General features: G+C 38.4%; 4 protein-coding genes and 1 pseudogene across 4 annotated transcripts in view; all 5 read left to right on the top strand.

Annotated features, from left to right (window-relative positions):
• The window catches only part of LOC126404710 (uncharacterized), a 12,766-nt gene extending 8,469 nt beyond the window's left edge, over positions 1–4,297 (top strand). Inside the window, exon 3 of the mRNA XM_050068084.1 lies at positions 3,836–4,297. Coding sequence (XP_049924041.1) covers positions 3,836–4,297 — 462 coding nt within the window. The remainder of the gene's footprint in view (positions 1–3,835) is intronic.
• Positions 1–17,159, top strand: part of LOC126404509 (glycine-rich protein 1-like) — an 84,476-nt gene that overhangs the window by 57,478 nt on the left and 9,839 nt on the right. The window lies entirely within an intron of this gene.
• LOC126404709 (GTPase IMAP family member 7-like) lies at positions 7,233–8,804 on the top strand. Its single transcript, XM_050068083.1, has 2 exons — positions 7,233–7,324; positions 7,964–8,804. The coding sequence occupies exons 1-2, from the start codon at positions 7,233–7,235 to the stop codon at positions 8,802–8,804; spliced, it is 933 nt and encodes a 310-aa protein (XP_049924040.1).
• On the top strand, positions 12,153–16,524 carry LOC126404518 (GTPase IMAP family member 7-like). The gene is made up of 2 exons (XM_050067791.1): positions 12,153–12,206; positions 14,359–16,524. The coding sequence occupies exons 1-2, from the start codon at positions 12,200–12,202 to the stop codon at positions 15,531–15,533; spliced, it is 1,182 nt and encodes a 393-aa protein (XP_049923748.1). The 5' UTR covers positions 12,153–12,199; the 3' UTR covers positions 15,534–16,524.
• The window catches only part of LOC126404707 (GTPase IMAP family member 7-like), an 8,848-nt pseudogene continuing 8,617 nt past the window's right edge, over positions 16,929–17,159 (top strand).

Below are 17,159 nucleotides of genomic sequence, written 5' to 3'. Positions count from 1 at the left end.
CAGTGACTCAAATAATAGTGAAAGTAATAAAAATAGGACAAGAATAACCCGATGACATCACACACGCCGTGAAAGACGACCGGGGATAATTGGTGAGTACCATCATGTAGTGTGTCATGTCTGTCGGCCAAGTCACGGCACGATTTTATGACTCCACAATCGTATAATGTGACATAGTGACTTTCAAAACGGGCAGAAAAGTCACGTAGTGTGTACCAGGCATAATGCAAGTCCTGAGTCTGACCTGTCTGTCAGCGAGTCCTCCTCCACCCTTTTTTTGTAACGCGTTATACCCAACTCTGGATACAACAAACATATTCACAAACGCTCTTGGAGTCGTGAGACCCTGACTCATTGTTGCACCTCAGTTATTTCATTATTGACAACATGGATGGTAAGTTAATTTCTTTCAATTATTTCTCCCGGGACTCAAAACTGCACACTGAAATATGAATAATAGCTAGTCATAACTTCTGCCCCTTGCTCAGACCACATCCATCTAAAACCTTGTCCTTCATTTTGATCTTAACGACACACTTATAAAGTTTCTGAGGTGTATCGGCATTGTGACACTATCGCACTGACAAAATCTGTCGACAGACAGAGAGGCATGTGGGTATTTTTTTTAGCAGCCTAGGGTGCGGTTGGTATGTTAACATGCACTCCTGGTTTCTTTGATGCAGACAGATATGGGACACAGACAGACAGATACAATTGTTCGTAAAATTTCTCAGAAATATGCTTGAACTACTGATGAAGCCATCAAGATTAAACAGACTTATCATGGTAAAAAATGAACAAGTACATGAGTCTGTCACATTAGAAAGCAGCAGACAAACAGTTGATGAATTATTTAATCAACCTGTAGATATGTTCACAAGATGTTTCCCTTCTTTCATTTTCAACCCGCTGCTCATTATGTTTCATTACGGATGATGTTCATGAAGAAATGCTCTGTGCTAGGAAGGCAAATGTGATGTAAATTAAAATTCCCATCAGTAGTGATATACTTGGGAATAATGCTATTTGACCAAATTAACCAATTAGATAATCTAAATAATCAAAAAATCCAGGTAATGACAGGCACTGCATACAAGGGGGTAGATAAAGCCAGGAATATAGACAAGATGGGACAAACAGGGCAACACAAAAACAAACAAACAAAAGATAATCAGGTATAACAGGATTCTTGATGTCACTGATAACAAAACTGGTTGTTTTTACTATAACAAAAGTGGTTACTACGGGCACTAGTGTGCATGTCAGTGTTTGGTAAATAACAGAGAGAAGAAGGGCTGAGCAAATTACACTAGGAGGAAATAAATAATATAAAAAATGAAAAGAGTAATGTATAATTCTACATAAACACAATAATGGATATAATCATATGACAAAAAATAAAAATCACATAAAAAAATAAAGAGAGAAAGAAAAAGACAGTGAAGTTGGCACCCCCAGTCACATTCCAAGGTCTTGAGGGGATACTTGCGCTCAGGTGGAGATCAGTTGTGCCGTGCTTGGTAGTAGTAGCAATAGAGGTAGTAATGGTAGTAGAAGTAGTAGTAGTTGTAGAAATAGTAGGAGTAGTAATAGAAGTAGTCGTGGTAGAAGAAGAAGAAGAAGTAGAAGTAGCAATAGAAGTAGTAGTGGTAGTAGTAGTAGTAGTAGTAGCAGTAGTAGTAGAAGTAGTAGTAGTTGTAGAAATAGTAGTAGTAGTAGTAGTAGAAATAGTGGGAGTAGTAGTAGAAGTAGTTGTGGTAGAAGAAAAAGAAGTAGAAGTAGCAATAGAAGTAGTAGTAGTAGTAGAAGTAGTAGTAGAAGTAGTAGTAGTTGTAGAAATAGTTGTGGTAGGAGAAGTAGAAGTAGCAATAGAAGTAGTAGTGGTAGAAGTACTAGTAGTAGTAGTAGTAGTAGTAGTAGAAGAAGTAGTAGAAGTAGTAGTTGTAGAAATAGTATTAGTAGTAGTAGAATTAGTCAGGTAGAAGAAGAAGTAGAAGTAGCAATAGAAGTAGTAGTAGTAGTAGTAGTTGTTGTATAAATAGTAGGAGTAGTAGTAGTTGTAGAAATAGTTGTGGTAGTAGAAGTAGTAGTAGTAGAAATAGTAGGCGTAGTAGTAGGCGTAGTAGTAGTAGAAGTAGTAGTAGTAGTTGTAGAAATAGTAGTAGTAGTAGTAGTAGTAGTAGTAGAATTAGTCGTGGTAGAAGAAGTAGAAGTAGCAATAGAAGTAGTAGTGGTAGTAGTAGTTGTTGTAGAAATAGTAGGAGTAGTAGAAGTAGTAGTAGTTGTAGAAATAGTTGTGGTAGTAGTAGAAGTTGTAGTAGAAATAGTAGGCGTAGTAGAAGTAGTAGTAGTAGTAGTTGTAGAAATAGTAGTAGTAGTAGTAGAATTAGTCGTGGTAGAAGAAGTAGAAGTAGCAATAGAAGTAGTAGTAGTAGTAGTTGTTGTTGTTGTAGAAATAGTAGTAGTAGTAGTAGAATTAGTCGTGGTAGAAGAAGTAGAAGTAGCAATAGAAGTAGTAGTAGTAGTTGTTGTTGTAGAAATAGTAGTAGTAGTAGTAGTAGTTGTAGAAATAGTAGTAGTAGAAGTAGTAGTAGTAGTAGAATTAGTCGTGGTAGAAGTAGCAATAGAAGTAGTAGTAGTAGTTGTTGTAGAAATAGTAGTAGAAGTAGTAGTAGTTGTAGAAATAGTTGTGGTAGTAGTAGTAGAAGTAGTAGTAGAAATAGTAGGCGTAGTAGAAGTAGTAGTTGTAGAAATAGTATTAGTAGTAGTAGAATTAGTCATGGTAGAAGAAGAAGTAGAAGTAGCAATAGAAGTAGTAGTAGTAGTAGTAGTTGTTGTTGTATAAATAGTAGGAGTAGTAGAAGTAGTAGAAATAGTTGTGGTAGTAGTAGAAGTAGTAGTAGTAGAAATAGTAGGCGTAGTAGTAGAAGTAGTAGTAGTTGTAGAAATAGTATTTGTAGTAGTAGAATTAGTCATGGTAGAAGAAGTAGAAGTAGCAATAGAAGTAGTAGTAATAGTAGTTGCTGTTGTATAAATAGTAGGAGTAGTAGTAGAAGTAGTAGTTGTAGAAGTAGTTGTGGTAGTAGTAGAAGTAGTAGTAGAAATAGTAGGCGTAGTAGTAGAAGTAGTAGTAGTAGTTGTAGAAATAGTAGTAGTAGTAGAATTAGTCATGGTAGAAGAAGTAGAAGTAGCAATAGAAGTAGTAGTAGTAGTAGTAGTAGTAGAAATAGTAGTAGTAGTAGTAGTAGTAGTAGTAGAAGTAGTAGTAGAAGTAGTTGTGATAGAAGAAGAAGTAGAAGTAGCAATAGAAGTAGTAGTGTAGAAGTAGTACTAGTAGTAATAGTATTAGAAATAGTAGTAGAAGTAGTAGTAGTCGTAGTAGTAGTAATAGTATTAGAAATAGTAGTAGAAGTAGTAGTAGTAGAAGTAGTAGTAGTAGTAATAGAAGTAGTTGTGGTAGAAGAAGTAGAAGTAGCAACAGAAGTAATAGTGGTAGAAATAGTAGTGGTAGTAGTAGTAGTAGTAGTAGAATTAGTCGTGGTAGAAGAAGTAGAAGTAGTAGTGGTAGAAATAGTTGTAATAGTGATAGTAGTAGTAGAATTAGTTGTGGTAGAAGAAATAGAAGTGGCAATAGAAGTAGTAGTGGTAGAAATAGTAGTAATAGTAATAGTAGTATTAGTAGTGGTAGTAGTAGTAGTAGAATTAGTCGTGGTAGAAGAAGAAGTAGAAGTAGCAATAGAAGTAGTAGTTGTAGAAACAGTAGTAATAGTGATAGTAGTAGTAGTGGTAGTAGACCGACCTGGGCATACAGCATAACACCTGCCTGTGGATTAAGGACTTCCTGACAAACCGGCCACAGTCAGTCAGGATGGGCCCTCACTGCTCCTCCACTCTGACACACAGCACAGGAGCCCCACAAGGCTGCGTGCTGAGCCCCTTCCTCTACTCTCTGTACACTCATGACTGTGTACCATCTCACAACGCCACCACCGTAGTTAAATTTGCAGATGACACGACTGTGGTGGGGCTGATCACTAAAGGCGATGAGTCGACCTACAGAGAGGAGGTACAGGGGCTGACAGTGTGGTGCAGAGAAAATAATCTGACTCTGAACATCAAAAAAACAAAAGAACTCATAATTGACTTCAGGAAGAAGCAGGATGTCCATTTGCCACTGTACATCAATGGGGAGAGGGTGGAGAGGGTGCCCAGCTTCAAATTCCTGGGCACACACATTACAGAGGACCTCACATGGACAGTTAACACTACAGCACTGGTCAAAAGGGCCCATCAATGACTGTCCTTCCTGAGAACGCTCAGGAAGATAAACCTGTCCCAGCAGCTCCTGAGGTCATTCTACTGCTGCTCAATTGAGAGCATCCTCACCCATGGAATCCTGGTGTGGTATGGTAGCAGCTCTGCAGCAGACAAAAAATCCCTGCAGAGAGTCATAAAAACCGCACAAAACATCATAGGACACCAGCTACCTGCCATAAAAGACATTTTCACCTGCTGCTGCCTGAAGAAGACACACAACATCCTAAAGGACTCATTTCACCCTGCCCATCACCTGTTTGAACTGTTACCCTCCAACACACGCTACAGGTCCATCAGAACACGTACCACACATTTTATGAACAGTTTCTATCCCAAAGCCATCACCATAATGAACTCTGAACTGACCTGGATCACATCACAACAAAATGTGCAATAATTTCTTAATGTGCAATAATTGTATGAGCACTTTATTTTATCTCTTTTAACTGCATACATTGGCATGATGAGTGTACGGTCTGTCTACTGTGTAGATGAGAGTATAAGTGATGGATGAATTTATTTATTTATTTATTTATTCTTACTTCCCATTTATTTTTATTGAGTCTGAACTTGAATGCAACTGAATTTTGTTGTATGTTCTGTACAATGAGAATAAATTAATCTAATCTAATCTAATCTACTAGAAGTAACAGTAGTAGTCAAAGTAGTAGTAGTATTTTATTATATTTATTACCTCCCTTTGAGAGTGACAGAGGCCCACACATTGATGGATTTTAAGCTTCATAACAAGGTCTGCAAATTCATTTAGTGAAAACCAGTCCAACAAGTTTCTCTGTGTTTTCACAATAACCAAATCATTAAATCTAAAACGTGACTAAATGCCGCACGTGCGTGAAAACATGTTCAGTATGCTTTTTTATTGGACTCTATTGTGAAACACGTCAGAGAGGGGAACTAGTGAAGTCAGAGAAGGTACAACAAACATATTCACAAACGCTCTTGCAGTCGTGTGACCCTGACTTATTGTTGCACCTGTTATTTCATCATTGACAACATAGATGGTAAGTTAATATCTTTCAATTATTTCTGTCAGGACTCAAAACTGCACACTGAAATATGAATAATAGCTATTTGTTTTAAATATATTTTACAGTGCACAGGTGCTATTAGTAGATGGCTTCTATAGATCTTGTTTTCTTCCTTCTTTTTCTCATATTGTTGAACAGTGACAGATTTTCTTCAGAATCAGAATCACTTTATGCTCCAAATGTACAATGTACAGAGACATTTGACTTAGAGTGTCGTGAAACAAGGAGTTAAAGGGGTTACACTAATGTAGTGGATGATGATGACAGTTATTGAATAGAAGACAATATTCAGATCCTTCACTAAAACTGAAATTCCTTTCAGAAATGAGTCACAAATGGACGTTTAGTGCCTAGTTGACCTTACAACACGGCCTGGAGACGCCACAGACAAGGATTTAGGAGGAGTTCAGGACCCACAGTGACAGTTTACTATAGTTACGACTCTTTTGGGGCAAGGCCCTGAAAACTAAACTTCTTTCAAAGACTCAATGAAAAGCCAGGAACCAGAGGAGGATTGGCAATTTATGATCAGAGCAGTTATGAAACTCCCAATATGCTGCGTTTTTCAGAACCCACGCGTTAATTTTACCCACACACTGTAGTAAGTAGTTTAATTCACCTTTCAGTTATAAACAGGGCCGGCTCTTGGCATAAGCCATATAGGCGGTCGCCTAGGGTGCCACATGCTGGCAGGGGCGCAGCTGCAAGCCCTCAAAAAAATAAAATAAAATAGAATAAATAAAATAATATAAAATAAATACTAGTAATAATTTGCAGCCCCAACTGGTGCCCTTTCCTCATGCTCTGTCTTGAAAAAAAAAGAACAAATAAAGAAAAAGTAAACAACAACAACCCCCCTGTTGTTTGTCATTATTTGGCCCTGAACCTGTCTTGCACCGTGCTCAGTCACGTCACTGTGGGAGAGGGGGGTGGGCCGAGTTATCTGTGCGCATCTCAGGTAGGTAGATTGTGACTGACAGACAACAAGAGGTCATAATTTGTCAAATTATTGGGTTATCATCATGAAAAGACCTCCAAGCCCTCAGGTGCGACATACAGAAAGCGGAGGAAAGAGGAGGCAGAGGTCCCAGTATCGAAGTATGTCGTCTTTTATAACATTAAAAAATGCTGTTTGACTTTTCATTTGTACGAGCTGGCAGCTTGCGAAGCTGAAATAAAGCAAAGTTGCCTAATAATGCTACTGTAGATAATGATGTGATCGCTGCCAAGGATTGAGTTAAGCTGCTGAGCTGGTTTATTGCTGTTTTTATCTGGTGGCTGCTTAGTGCTCCTCCCTTAGCACATTAGATATTGTGCTGAAATTTGATAACAAATAGGGACAACTGTAAACCTAATGTGTGACTATATAATTGTAGTGCTACCTCTTTTATTTTATTAATGCATAATCACAACTAGATAATAATTTATGCTATGTTGAACACATCACTGGTGCAAGTAGTAGTCTGTCTGCTGCAGCTACATGTTTTGCTTGTACTGTACAGTAATAGGTAAATCTACTCTACATCTGTCCAGATGCACTGAGAAAATATTGGAATGAGAAAACCCAAGAAGCTGCTGCAGAGGGGCCTTCTCTGACATCTCCTCCACTCAATGAAGAATGTAAGTTTAGCCAATTATTTGTGGTCTCTGATACACTGCTATGTTGTAATTTTTATCATTATTTTTGTTGTTGTTATTAAAATTATTAGTATACTGTCATTATTATTACTGTTGAATGTTCCAATTTAACCTTGTTACTAATTACAGTAAATGTAGGTCAAATAAAATAAAGTCTATTTGTACAGTGCCTACTTTATATGAAGTAGAATGACACAACAGACTTCAAGAAGTGGTGTAACAGTATGGATGTACTGTATGTTTGAATACAGCTACAAGTCACGCAACAAGCAGCAGCACGGCTGGATTCAGCACATCACCTCACTACCTCACGACTTCCAGTGAGACACAGCCTGAATCAGTCTATTTTTACAATGTCAACAAGCTGGCCAAGCCTTTAAACATTTATAAACCTCCATAGTGATGGAACCCCAATCCTGCCTAGGGCACCAAAGTGGCTAGAGCCAGCTCTGCTTATAAAGACTTTTGATCTTGTGATTTGTGTTTGAAAAAATTGCTGCTCACTGTACACCAGGAAAAAGAACTTTGTAGCAGCCTTCAGTTTATGAGACCACATTAATTAATTAGGCAATTGGCTTTCAACCTGTTTATTTTGATGGGTGGTGCTCCAAGGTTAAATTCTGTCATTTAATGGAGTAATGAAATGCTGCATAATGCTACATTAGCACATATTGCACAGTCCATGGTCGGGGTTATACTGTCCTATACAGTGTGTGTGTGTGTTTGTGTCAGTAGGTGTGTGTGCATGCATGCAGGAGGAAGACAGGGGGAGCTGTCCGTAATATGCCTGGGGGCCTCTCTCTATGTATTGACAGCATTCTTCATTCCCTTACGCCGCTAACTGATTTCCCTTTTCATTGTGACTTTTGACCAAAGAGGATTTTTATTGTAACTGAGCTCATGTGTATCTTCTTACACCTGCAGACAGCTTAAAGACAAATGTAAACTATTACTGACAGACATTATTCTCTTTCAATGTCAGACAGGAGAATTGTCATTCTGGGAAAAACTGGAGCTGGGAAAAGCAGCCTGGCTAACACCATATTTGGAGAGGAACAGTTTAAGGTCTATGATACTTCCAAATCTGGAACGGGGGCCTGTCGAGCAGAAAGCAGATCTGTCAATGGGAGACTCACCACTTTGATCGACACTCCTGGTTTCTTCGACACAGATAGACCTGAGGAGGAGCTGAAGTGTGAGATACTGAGGTGCATCATAGAGTGCGCTCCTGGGCCTCATGCTTTTCTCATTGTGCTTAAAGTGGAGAAATTCACAGAGCAGGAGCAGGATGTCATCGACAAAATCAATGACTACTTCTCTGAAGAAGTCTTCAAATATGCAACAATCGTCTTCACTCATGGTGACCAGCTGGAGGGACAGACAATTGAGGAATTTGTCCATCAGAATAAGTCATTGAGTGATCTGGTGAAGAAGTGCAGAGACCGCTGCCACGTCATTGATAATAAATACTGGAAAGACAACCAACAGGATGAATACAGGAGCAATAAATACCAGGTGAAGAAGCTACTTGACACACTAGACAAGATAACTGAGGCAAACAAAGGAGGCTGCTACACCAATGAGGTGCTACAAGCAGTGGAGAAAGAAATACAGAAAGAGGAGGAGCTCATTAGACAGTCATCAGGAAACATGTCAGAGGAAGAGATCACACAGCAGGCGAAAGACAGCGTATGGAAGAAGCTTTGGATCAAACTGGCAGGTTTTGAATTAGGTGTATTGTTGGGTGCTTTGTCTGGTGTGGGAGCGAGTCTTATATTCATATTGCTGAAGATGAGGTAGGACCATCACTTAAAAGAATGGCAGGAAGAACAAAAGAAGCAAGAGAAAGAGCGGCACTAACAGTAGCAATAACAGGACTAGATGCAGCTGAAGGAGCAGACACACCATGGAGTGCAGTGAAGATGGTTGAAGGATGAAGCACTATCTGCCTTTGATAAAAAACATGACGCAGCACATAATGATTGCCTTAAAATCTTGTTCTATACAACCTTTGATCATTGATCTGATGATGTTTATTCATGTGTGATATTAACCATACATACACACTTGCACTTACCTAATACTCAGATGTAATATTTTACGTACATGTCTATATGCATCCCACCTGGAATGATCCTCACCATTTGCCTCTTTATATCTGATGATCTATACTTGTATATGTTTTGAATCTGTGCCTTATTGTTATTTTATATGTTTACTCTTTCCTACATTGTATTGAAACTGTTGACAGCAATTTCCTGAGGACTAAAGTTTTATCTCATATTAAGCCCAGAGTGTCTTTTAGATGTGTTGTTAAGTGCATCTGCTGTAAACTGTAGCCACAAACCACTCACATAAAATGGTTTTAACATGTTATTAATAAGATCTTTCAAATAAATTAAAATTAAATCAGTGTACACTGTTGGCTGTGGTTCTGTCTTGGTGAGGTTAATCTCCTTTCCCATCACACACACACACACACACACACACACGGTTATTATTACTGATTACTGTTCATGACTCTATAACATATGGCATTCTGGGAAATCTTACTTTGGCTAAATTATCCTTCAAATGATCACATTAAATACTGAAATCAAATCAGTGCTGTCTGCTGTAAAATGTAGCAGCCAGGTATGTAGCCTCCTGTATGAGAGGGCGAGTCACCTGCATCAACACTGGCCAATAACATCTCAGCAGAATGTCCTGAGTCATCTGTATCTGAGGACGACTTGCTGAGAGTTTTGACTGTTTCACCCACGTTACCTCTCTGGTAAATACTGAGCTGTAGACTGAAAATCGTCTTCCACTGCCTTGCACCTTATAAATTCAAAGTCTTACAGGGGATTTAAAACTGAATGTCTCATCCTACTGGCTGATCTTTAAAGATTAACTTTGAATTTATATAAACATGTCTGTGATTGTCTCTGATGCCATGTGCTCTTGTTATGTCTGGTGTGTTATATTTTTAGTGTTTGTATTTGTCCTTTTCTAGTTGGCCATGATTTTTTCTTTCAGCTGTTCTTTCTTGTTAAAGAGATCTTGACACTAGAGGGCACCAAGTCAGACATGCACAGCTCATACTTTCGTTTTAGACTGTGGGACTTTCCAACTCCTTTGAGTTTAAACAAACGAACATCCTCTTCCTGTGCACGTCCCTCACACATTCCTCAGCCTTTATATAACTTTAGTTTGAGATAGAGCTGGCATAGTGTGAGATTTTCATTACACGGTCTGAAAATAATAATAATAGTTTTAAAGCCATCAGTCAAATTCATTTTTAATTTTGTGCATTTTGTTTCTTTTTTCAGTAAATTAATTCAGTTAAAAATATGAGTGTCTGGAGGTGGAGAGGGAGACAAAGTGAGAACTGATGGACATGAAAGTAATTTAAGAGGTGCTGGATTATTTACACAATGATATCATATGTGTATTATTAACATGTTTCCTTTTTAAATATCATGGTTATTGTCGATACTCATTTATCACAACATGCCTAGTTTGCAGTAAACATGCCAGTCTTGCTGATCATGAAATTAGCAGCTCTGATGTTGCAGTTGCTCACCATTTCATATTAATTATAGGTATATCTAAATAATCGAGAGAATATTCGAGGACCCTAAGTGATTTTTATTCTTCCTCCACTTTTGAGGGGCTTAACATGCTCAAAAGCTACAAAGCCAAAAAATGACTCAAATTTTGACTAAACAGCCCCCGAAGCAACTTGTAGCATGTGCGGAAATTGGTAGATACCTGTAAACTCCTAAGACATACAAAAAAGTCTCTTAGACCCATGATCTGAACCCAACAGGAAGTCGGCCATTTTGAATTTACTGTGCCATTTCTAGGGGTCGTACCTTGACAAGCTCCCATTTTGCCAAAACACAACAACTGGCATTAACTTCAGTCTACTTGGTTCAATAAGCCTGAAACTTCACACGCTCCTTAATAGTGCAGGCCAGGATGCATGATATGAGTTTAATCGATGGGCATGGCAAAATGGCTTGGCCACGTCCTTTAAAGAGCACCCCCTGCAGCATGTTTCACCAACATGCACAAAAATTGGTAAACATGTACGCCCTGGCACACAAAAAAAGCCCTTTGCACCCATAGGCCAAACCCAACAGGAAGTCAATAGCATTGTGTCAGAAGAGTTCTTTGTTCATATGAATCATGTGTTTGGCAGGATGGTCATTTATTTATTTGTTTGTGTTGTTTTGCTTTGTTTCATTTTGTTTGGTTGCTCATTTAGTATTGTTTCATGGTTGATACAGTTGCTTTATTCTTACTTTAGTTCAGTATCATTTTGTCTTTTGTTATATTAGGTGTTTTTTTTTTTTTATCTTAGCCCTTCGGACATTTTATTGCTTTCTCCCAAGAAATTTGACATACATTATTGCAGCAGTTCTGTGTGTGTATAACACGTTCTTTGTCGGTCTTTTTCTTTGCATGAGTGCTGCAGGACTGGTGATAGCGTGGCCGCCTGGACGGTGAAGGGAGTGGTGTTCAGAGTTCTTCAACCGAGCTTCACACCACCTTAAACGTGTATCTTGCACGTCATTCACACTTTATAGTTTTCCCATATAGTTTGGTTATTTTGCTGTGTGTGTGCATGTGTTGGGCACGGAGCGTGGTGAGTACTCTGTCCCCATTTAAATTTTTCCTTCCCTGACGACGACTACGTCCAGCTGTCCTGTAGTGCTCCTGCCTGTATTTTAAATCAGTTAGGTTAATTAAAGTTTGGTCTTTTTTTCTTTTTTTAAAATGTGCTGCTGATTGTAATAAAGTTTGTAATCTTGGGGGAAGCCCTTTGTCCTTGACCATTATTTGACCGTCATCTGTATCACTTTGAGGGATCTGTGGCCTTCTAGATGGTTTAAGTGGGTCTTATAAATTGGAGTAATTTAAAGTAATCAAAAACTAATCGGAGCCCTGCCACGGAGCAGGCCGCATGTGACGTGCATTATACCGAGTAGCAAAACAAAATGGAGGTGTGTGGTGATTATACTGTGTCGCAAAACAAAACGGATGCATGTAAAAACACCTACAGTCACTTTTTTGGGGCACGCTATGTAGTCAGGAAGTGAGAGTGGCAGCCAAACTCAGAGAGAATACAGGAAACCTATTCACTCTCAGGCAGTCTTGTCAGTCACTCTGACTAATTGTCGCCTCACTGTAACTTCATTTTTGACAACATGGACGGTAAGTTTATTTCTTTCAGTTATTTCTGTCAGGACTGAATGTTGTACATTGCGTTGTGAGATGCAGAGCTTTTCATAATAGCTTTGTTCATTTTAAATCGTCATTTCCAGCATGCAGTTGCTACATTTAGATGAGGTACTAATAAAATATTTACCAATTCCCACTAGTACTTAACTGTAGGTACAGTGGAAGATAAGACTTTGGGGAACAAGGGAGTAATTACCATTTTAGAGGAAAGGAGAAATCAATTATTTTTGCAAATACTGGCTAAATCTGTGGTGTAGTGGAAGCTGATGAGGAGGGTGTACTACTAAGTAGATGGGTAGGTTCCAAGGTGGAAGTGGGTATACTCTCCTATATATTGCCATGACTTTTTGGCTACCAGAGCTAAAAGCAGTGTTAGGGCAGAATGCAGCTCCTCTCCCCCTCACCCCGCCTCACTCTGTCCTGTACATTAAAGGCAAAAAGTCTGAAAAAATAATCTTAAAAACAATACACACAATCACACAAAAACAAAACAACACATAAATACAAAATAACATCTAACCAAACAACAAAATCCATGCCGATGGCACACCTGTAGACTTTTATCAGACTTTTTATAAATCTGTTAAAACTCTGTTGCTTAAAGCCTTCAGTTATTCATATGGGGAAAGAAAACTCACAGACACTCAACAGGAAGGTTTGATATCACTGTAGTTAAACAAGATTCATGTGGAAGGTATAAGGACCTACCTGTATTAATATAACTAATTATATTACAGTGTAAATATGTTAGCTAATTGTCTTGCAAATAGATTGAAAAGGTATTATCAAATATAATTCATCCAAATCCACAAGGTAGTCACATCAGTGATAACATCAGACATATATATATTTCATTCTTTTAGCTGATTTTAAGAAAAGCATTTGATAAAGTATGCTTGGGTTTTATTTATACAGTTTTAGAATATTTTAATTTTGGAGACTTAATTATTAGTTTGTTGACAGTAATGTATTTCAGCGTAAAATAACTTGAAATGTAAAATATTAAGCAATGGCTTTTTTTTCGGACAAAAACAAACAAAACAATAAAAAACAATTTGCATTATAGAGGACTAAAATGCACAACTATTTATTACAGCAATATGTATTTAAGGTTAAAACATTAGAATGAATAATACAATAGGTCTGAAAATAAATGGTTAAAACCAATTTTTACTGTATGTGGACGAATTAAATTTTCAAATTCAACCAAATGTTGCTTACCTTACTAGTTGAAGAACTACATACCTTTTCATTTATTTCCAGACCACCTCCCAACTATGATAAATGTACTGTGCTACAAAGTGGAACTCAAATAACTCCAATGGAAACCTATCTGCAGTGATGATATAGTATAAAGAGCAAGAAAGTGCATGCAGGGAGGGAGGGGTGGTGGATGGGTCAAACAAACAAGAGACTTTGACTCAGGAGACCAGTGTTCATGTCCCATGTAAAATGTTGAGATTTTTTAGCTTGGTGACGTAGTGAATGTCACGTGACGAACATCACGACAAAGTCGCTAACTAACTTAAGATACACAACAAAGGCTCTTATTTTAAGCCACACCATGATTTTTTTTCCTAAACATAACCAACTAGTTTTGTGGCCTGTGTCCTGTGAACACAGATGTTTATTTTGAAAAGACTGCCTGTAATGAGCAGAAATTGGCACGCTGTCCCTTAGCTTTAAAAACAGATGCTAGAGGGGTGCTCCGAGTGTCATAGGTTAAAGCACAGGGCCACTGACTAAGCTGCCATATTTAATTTGTGGGACAAAGTCAAGATAAAGGCTGGAATTAGAAATAACATAGATGATTGAGTAGTCTACAGCTGTCATTTTATCTGTCTGTCTTTCATCTGTGCCAAATAAACATTAACGTTTGGGTAAATTATGAGTCTGGAGTCTGTGCCAGATACCCAATATTAAAGGACTCTGATCGGGGTCATGTTGGTTTCTTTTATGTATTGACACCACTCTTAATTCTCTTATAACGATATTTCCGTTGTTTTGTGAGTAACTTAGTTTTGACCAATGACAATTTTAGATAAGTTAATGTGTATCTTCTTATATATGTGAAACAACCAAAAGATAAATGTACAATGTATTGATGGACATTGTTCTCTTTCAGTGTCAGACAGGAGAGTTGTCATTCTGGGAAAAACTGGAGCTGGGAAAAGCAGCCTGGCTAACACCATACTTGGAGAGAAACCATTCAAGGTTGATGATACTTCCAACTCTGGAACAAGAGAATGTCAAGCAGAAACCAGATCTGTCAATGGAAGAAACATCACTTTGGTCGACACTCCTGGTTTCTTCGACACAGATAAATCTGAGGAGGAGCTGAATCCTGAGATAGTGAGGTGTATCACAGAGTGCGCTCCTGGGCCTCATGCTTTTCTCATTGTACTTAAAGTGGAGAAATTCACAGAGCATGAGAAGGCCGTCATCAACAAAATACACCAATACTTCTATGAAGAAGTCTTCAAATATGCAACAGTTGTCTTCACTCATGGTGAGCAGCTCAAGGGACGGAAAATTGAGGAATTTGTCCGTCAGAATAAGTCATTGAGTGATCTGGTGGAGAAATGTGGAGACCGCTGCCACGTCATTGATAATGAATACTGGAAAGACAACCAACAGAATGAATACAGGAGCAACAAGTACCAGGTGAAGGAGCTGCTCAAGACAATAGAAGAGATAACTGAAGCAAATAAAGGAGGCTGCTACACCAATGAGATGCTACAACTAGTACAGGAAATAATTGAACAAAAGAAGATGTGCATGAGAAAGTCATCAGGAAACATGTCAGAAGAAGAGATCACACAACAGGCTAAAGACAGAGCATTTAAGGAGATCTGGATCAGACTGGCAGGTGTTGGAACCGGTGCATTGTTAGGAGCTTTGTTTGGTGTAGTAACGATGGTTGTAGCTGTTGTCGTCGCTTTAAAGGAACTAGTGCCTGTGGCCAAAACAGTCATAGCAGGAGCAGCAGCAGCAGGAGCAGTAGCTGCAGGAGGAACAACAGCAGGAGGAGCAGCAGTAGCAGGGGGACTAGGAGTAACTGCAACAACATTCATCTCACTTGCAGGGGTATCTGCTGCAGCAGGAGCAGCAGTGGGAGGTTATACAGGATATCATGCAGCTGAGGGAGCAGACACGCCATGGGAAGCAGCTAAGATGACAGCAGCTGCTGTCAAGGAGGGAGCCCAGTCTATCAAATCGACCATAGATGGAGTGAGAGATTGTTTGAATGTTTCAAGCAAACCAACATATTCAAAGTTAAAAGAGAGTCAAGAGCTGTGACTCCTGAAGACAGGGAGGAGAATATATCATTAAAGTCATGTCTCCCTGTAGATCACATGAAAATCTTTTTAACCCATCGTTAACCTTTGAGCTGAAGTATGTTTATTCATATGTGATATGTCACAGGTTTTATCATGTCTGAGGCTCAAGCGCTTTTTGCTATTTCACAATCTATCTTTGTGCCTCCACACCAGTGATAGGCAGCCAGAGGCATTATGATTTCAGGTTGTCTGTCCTTCCATCCATCCATCCATCCATCCATCCATCCATCCATCCGTCTGTCCGTCCCTCCCATTCTTGATAACGTGGTATCTCAAAAAAATGCCAAATTTGGCACCATTGTCCACTTGGACACAACCATGACCTGATTAAATGTTTGTGGTCATTGGTCAAAGGCCAAGGTCAATGTAACCTTGCATCGGCCTCAATCTCATGAACACGACTCCTCTCGAACGCCTGGATGGAATTTTTTTGAATTTGGCAAAAATATCCACTTAGACTGAGGAATTAGGTGGTCGAAGTTCAAAGGTCAAAGTCAGTTAGCTGCCAGAGTGCAAAAAAGCATCAAAATAGAGCTTGTTTTCTGAGGTCAGGGCTACGTCCCCAATGTCCTCAAGTCCTAAAAAACACCCCCGCGTACAGTAAATGTCAGGGGGTTGAAAACAGGCAACTCATTTGTTATATTTACTGATAAATATTTTAATGTTTCTTTATTAACTGGTTGTCCTTTTGCAAAAGTTGCCCCTAGGCACGGCAAGTTGAATATCCCTGCTGTAAACTGAAGCTACAAACCACAAATATAAAATTGTTTTAACATATTTTATGTCTGAGATCTTTTAAAAATGCTGTAATCAAATCAATGTACTCATTGTTCACTGTTCTCTGTTGCAACTAGCAAATATCATTTAATCTATGTACAACATCATTTTGTTCCAATAGCTGTGATTGTTAGTGGATTAAAATGTGTGACCAAGATAAATATGAACAATCAATAAACTGAAACTTGTGAAAAAAATTGATTTGAGCAAAAAGTTTTTACTGGTGAAGTTAGTTAGTCGTGGTGGAAGAAGAAGAAGTCGCAATAGAAGTAGTAGTGGTAATAGTAGTATTTTATCATATTTATTTTTTCCCCTTGAGAGTGACAGAGGCCCACACCTTGATGGATTTTGAGCTTTCACAATGACACAATCATTTAATCTAAAACATGATTAAATGTCGCATGTGCATGAAATCATGTTCAGTATGCTTTTTTTTTTTCTCTCTATTGTGAAACACGTCAGAGAGGGGAACTAGTGACAGAGAAGTCAGAGAAGATACAACAAACATAATCACAAACGCTCTGGCAGTCGTGTGACCCTGACTCATTGTTGCACCTGTTATTTCATTATTGACAACATGGGTGGTAAGTTAATATCTTTCAATTATTTCTGTCAGGACTCAAAACTGCACACTGAAATATGAATAATAAAATCAGAATCAGAATCAGAAATACTTTATTGATCCCAGAGGGGAAATTATTTATATTACAGGTGCTCCTTGCAAGAGAGGAAAGATACGTGAAAATATAAGAAATTTAAACAGTAGTATTAACAAATATATAGTTAAATAAACAGGAATTATTAACAA

The sequence above is a fragment of the Epinephelus moara genome, chromosome 17, assembly GCF_006386435.1.
Source record: "Epinephelus moara isolate mb chromosome 17, YSFRI_EMoa_1.0, whole genome shotgun sequence".
In the NCBI taxonomy this organism is placed as follows: domain Eukaryota; kingdom Metazoa; phylum Chordata; class Actinopteri; order Perciformes; family Serranidae; genus Epinephelus; species Epinephelus moara.
This window is presented reverse-complemented; position numbering and strand designations above follow the sequence as displayed.

Coding starts and splice junctions, on each gene's coding strand:
- LOC126404709 (XM_050068083.1), top strand. CDS start 7,233: ATGTACTGTATGTTTGAATACAGCTACAAGTCACGCAACAAGCAGCAG. Junction 7,325..7,963: donor TCACTACCTCACGACTTCCA/GTGAGACACAGC, acceptor TATTACTGACAG/ACATTATTCTCTTTCAATGT.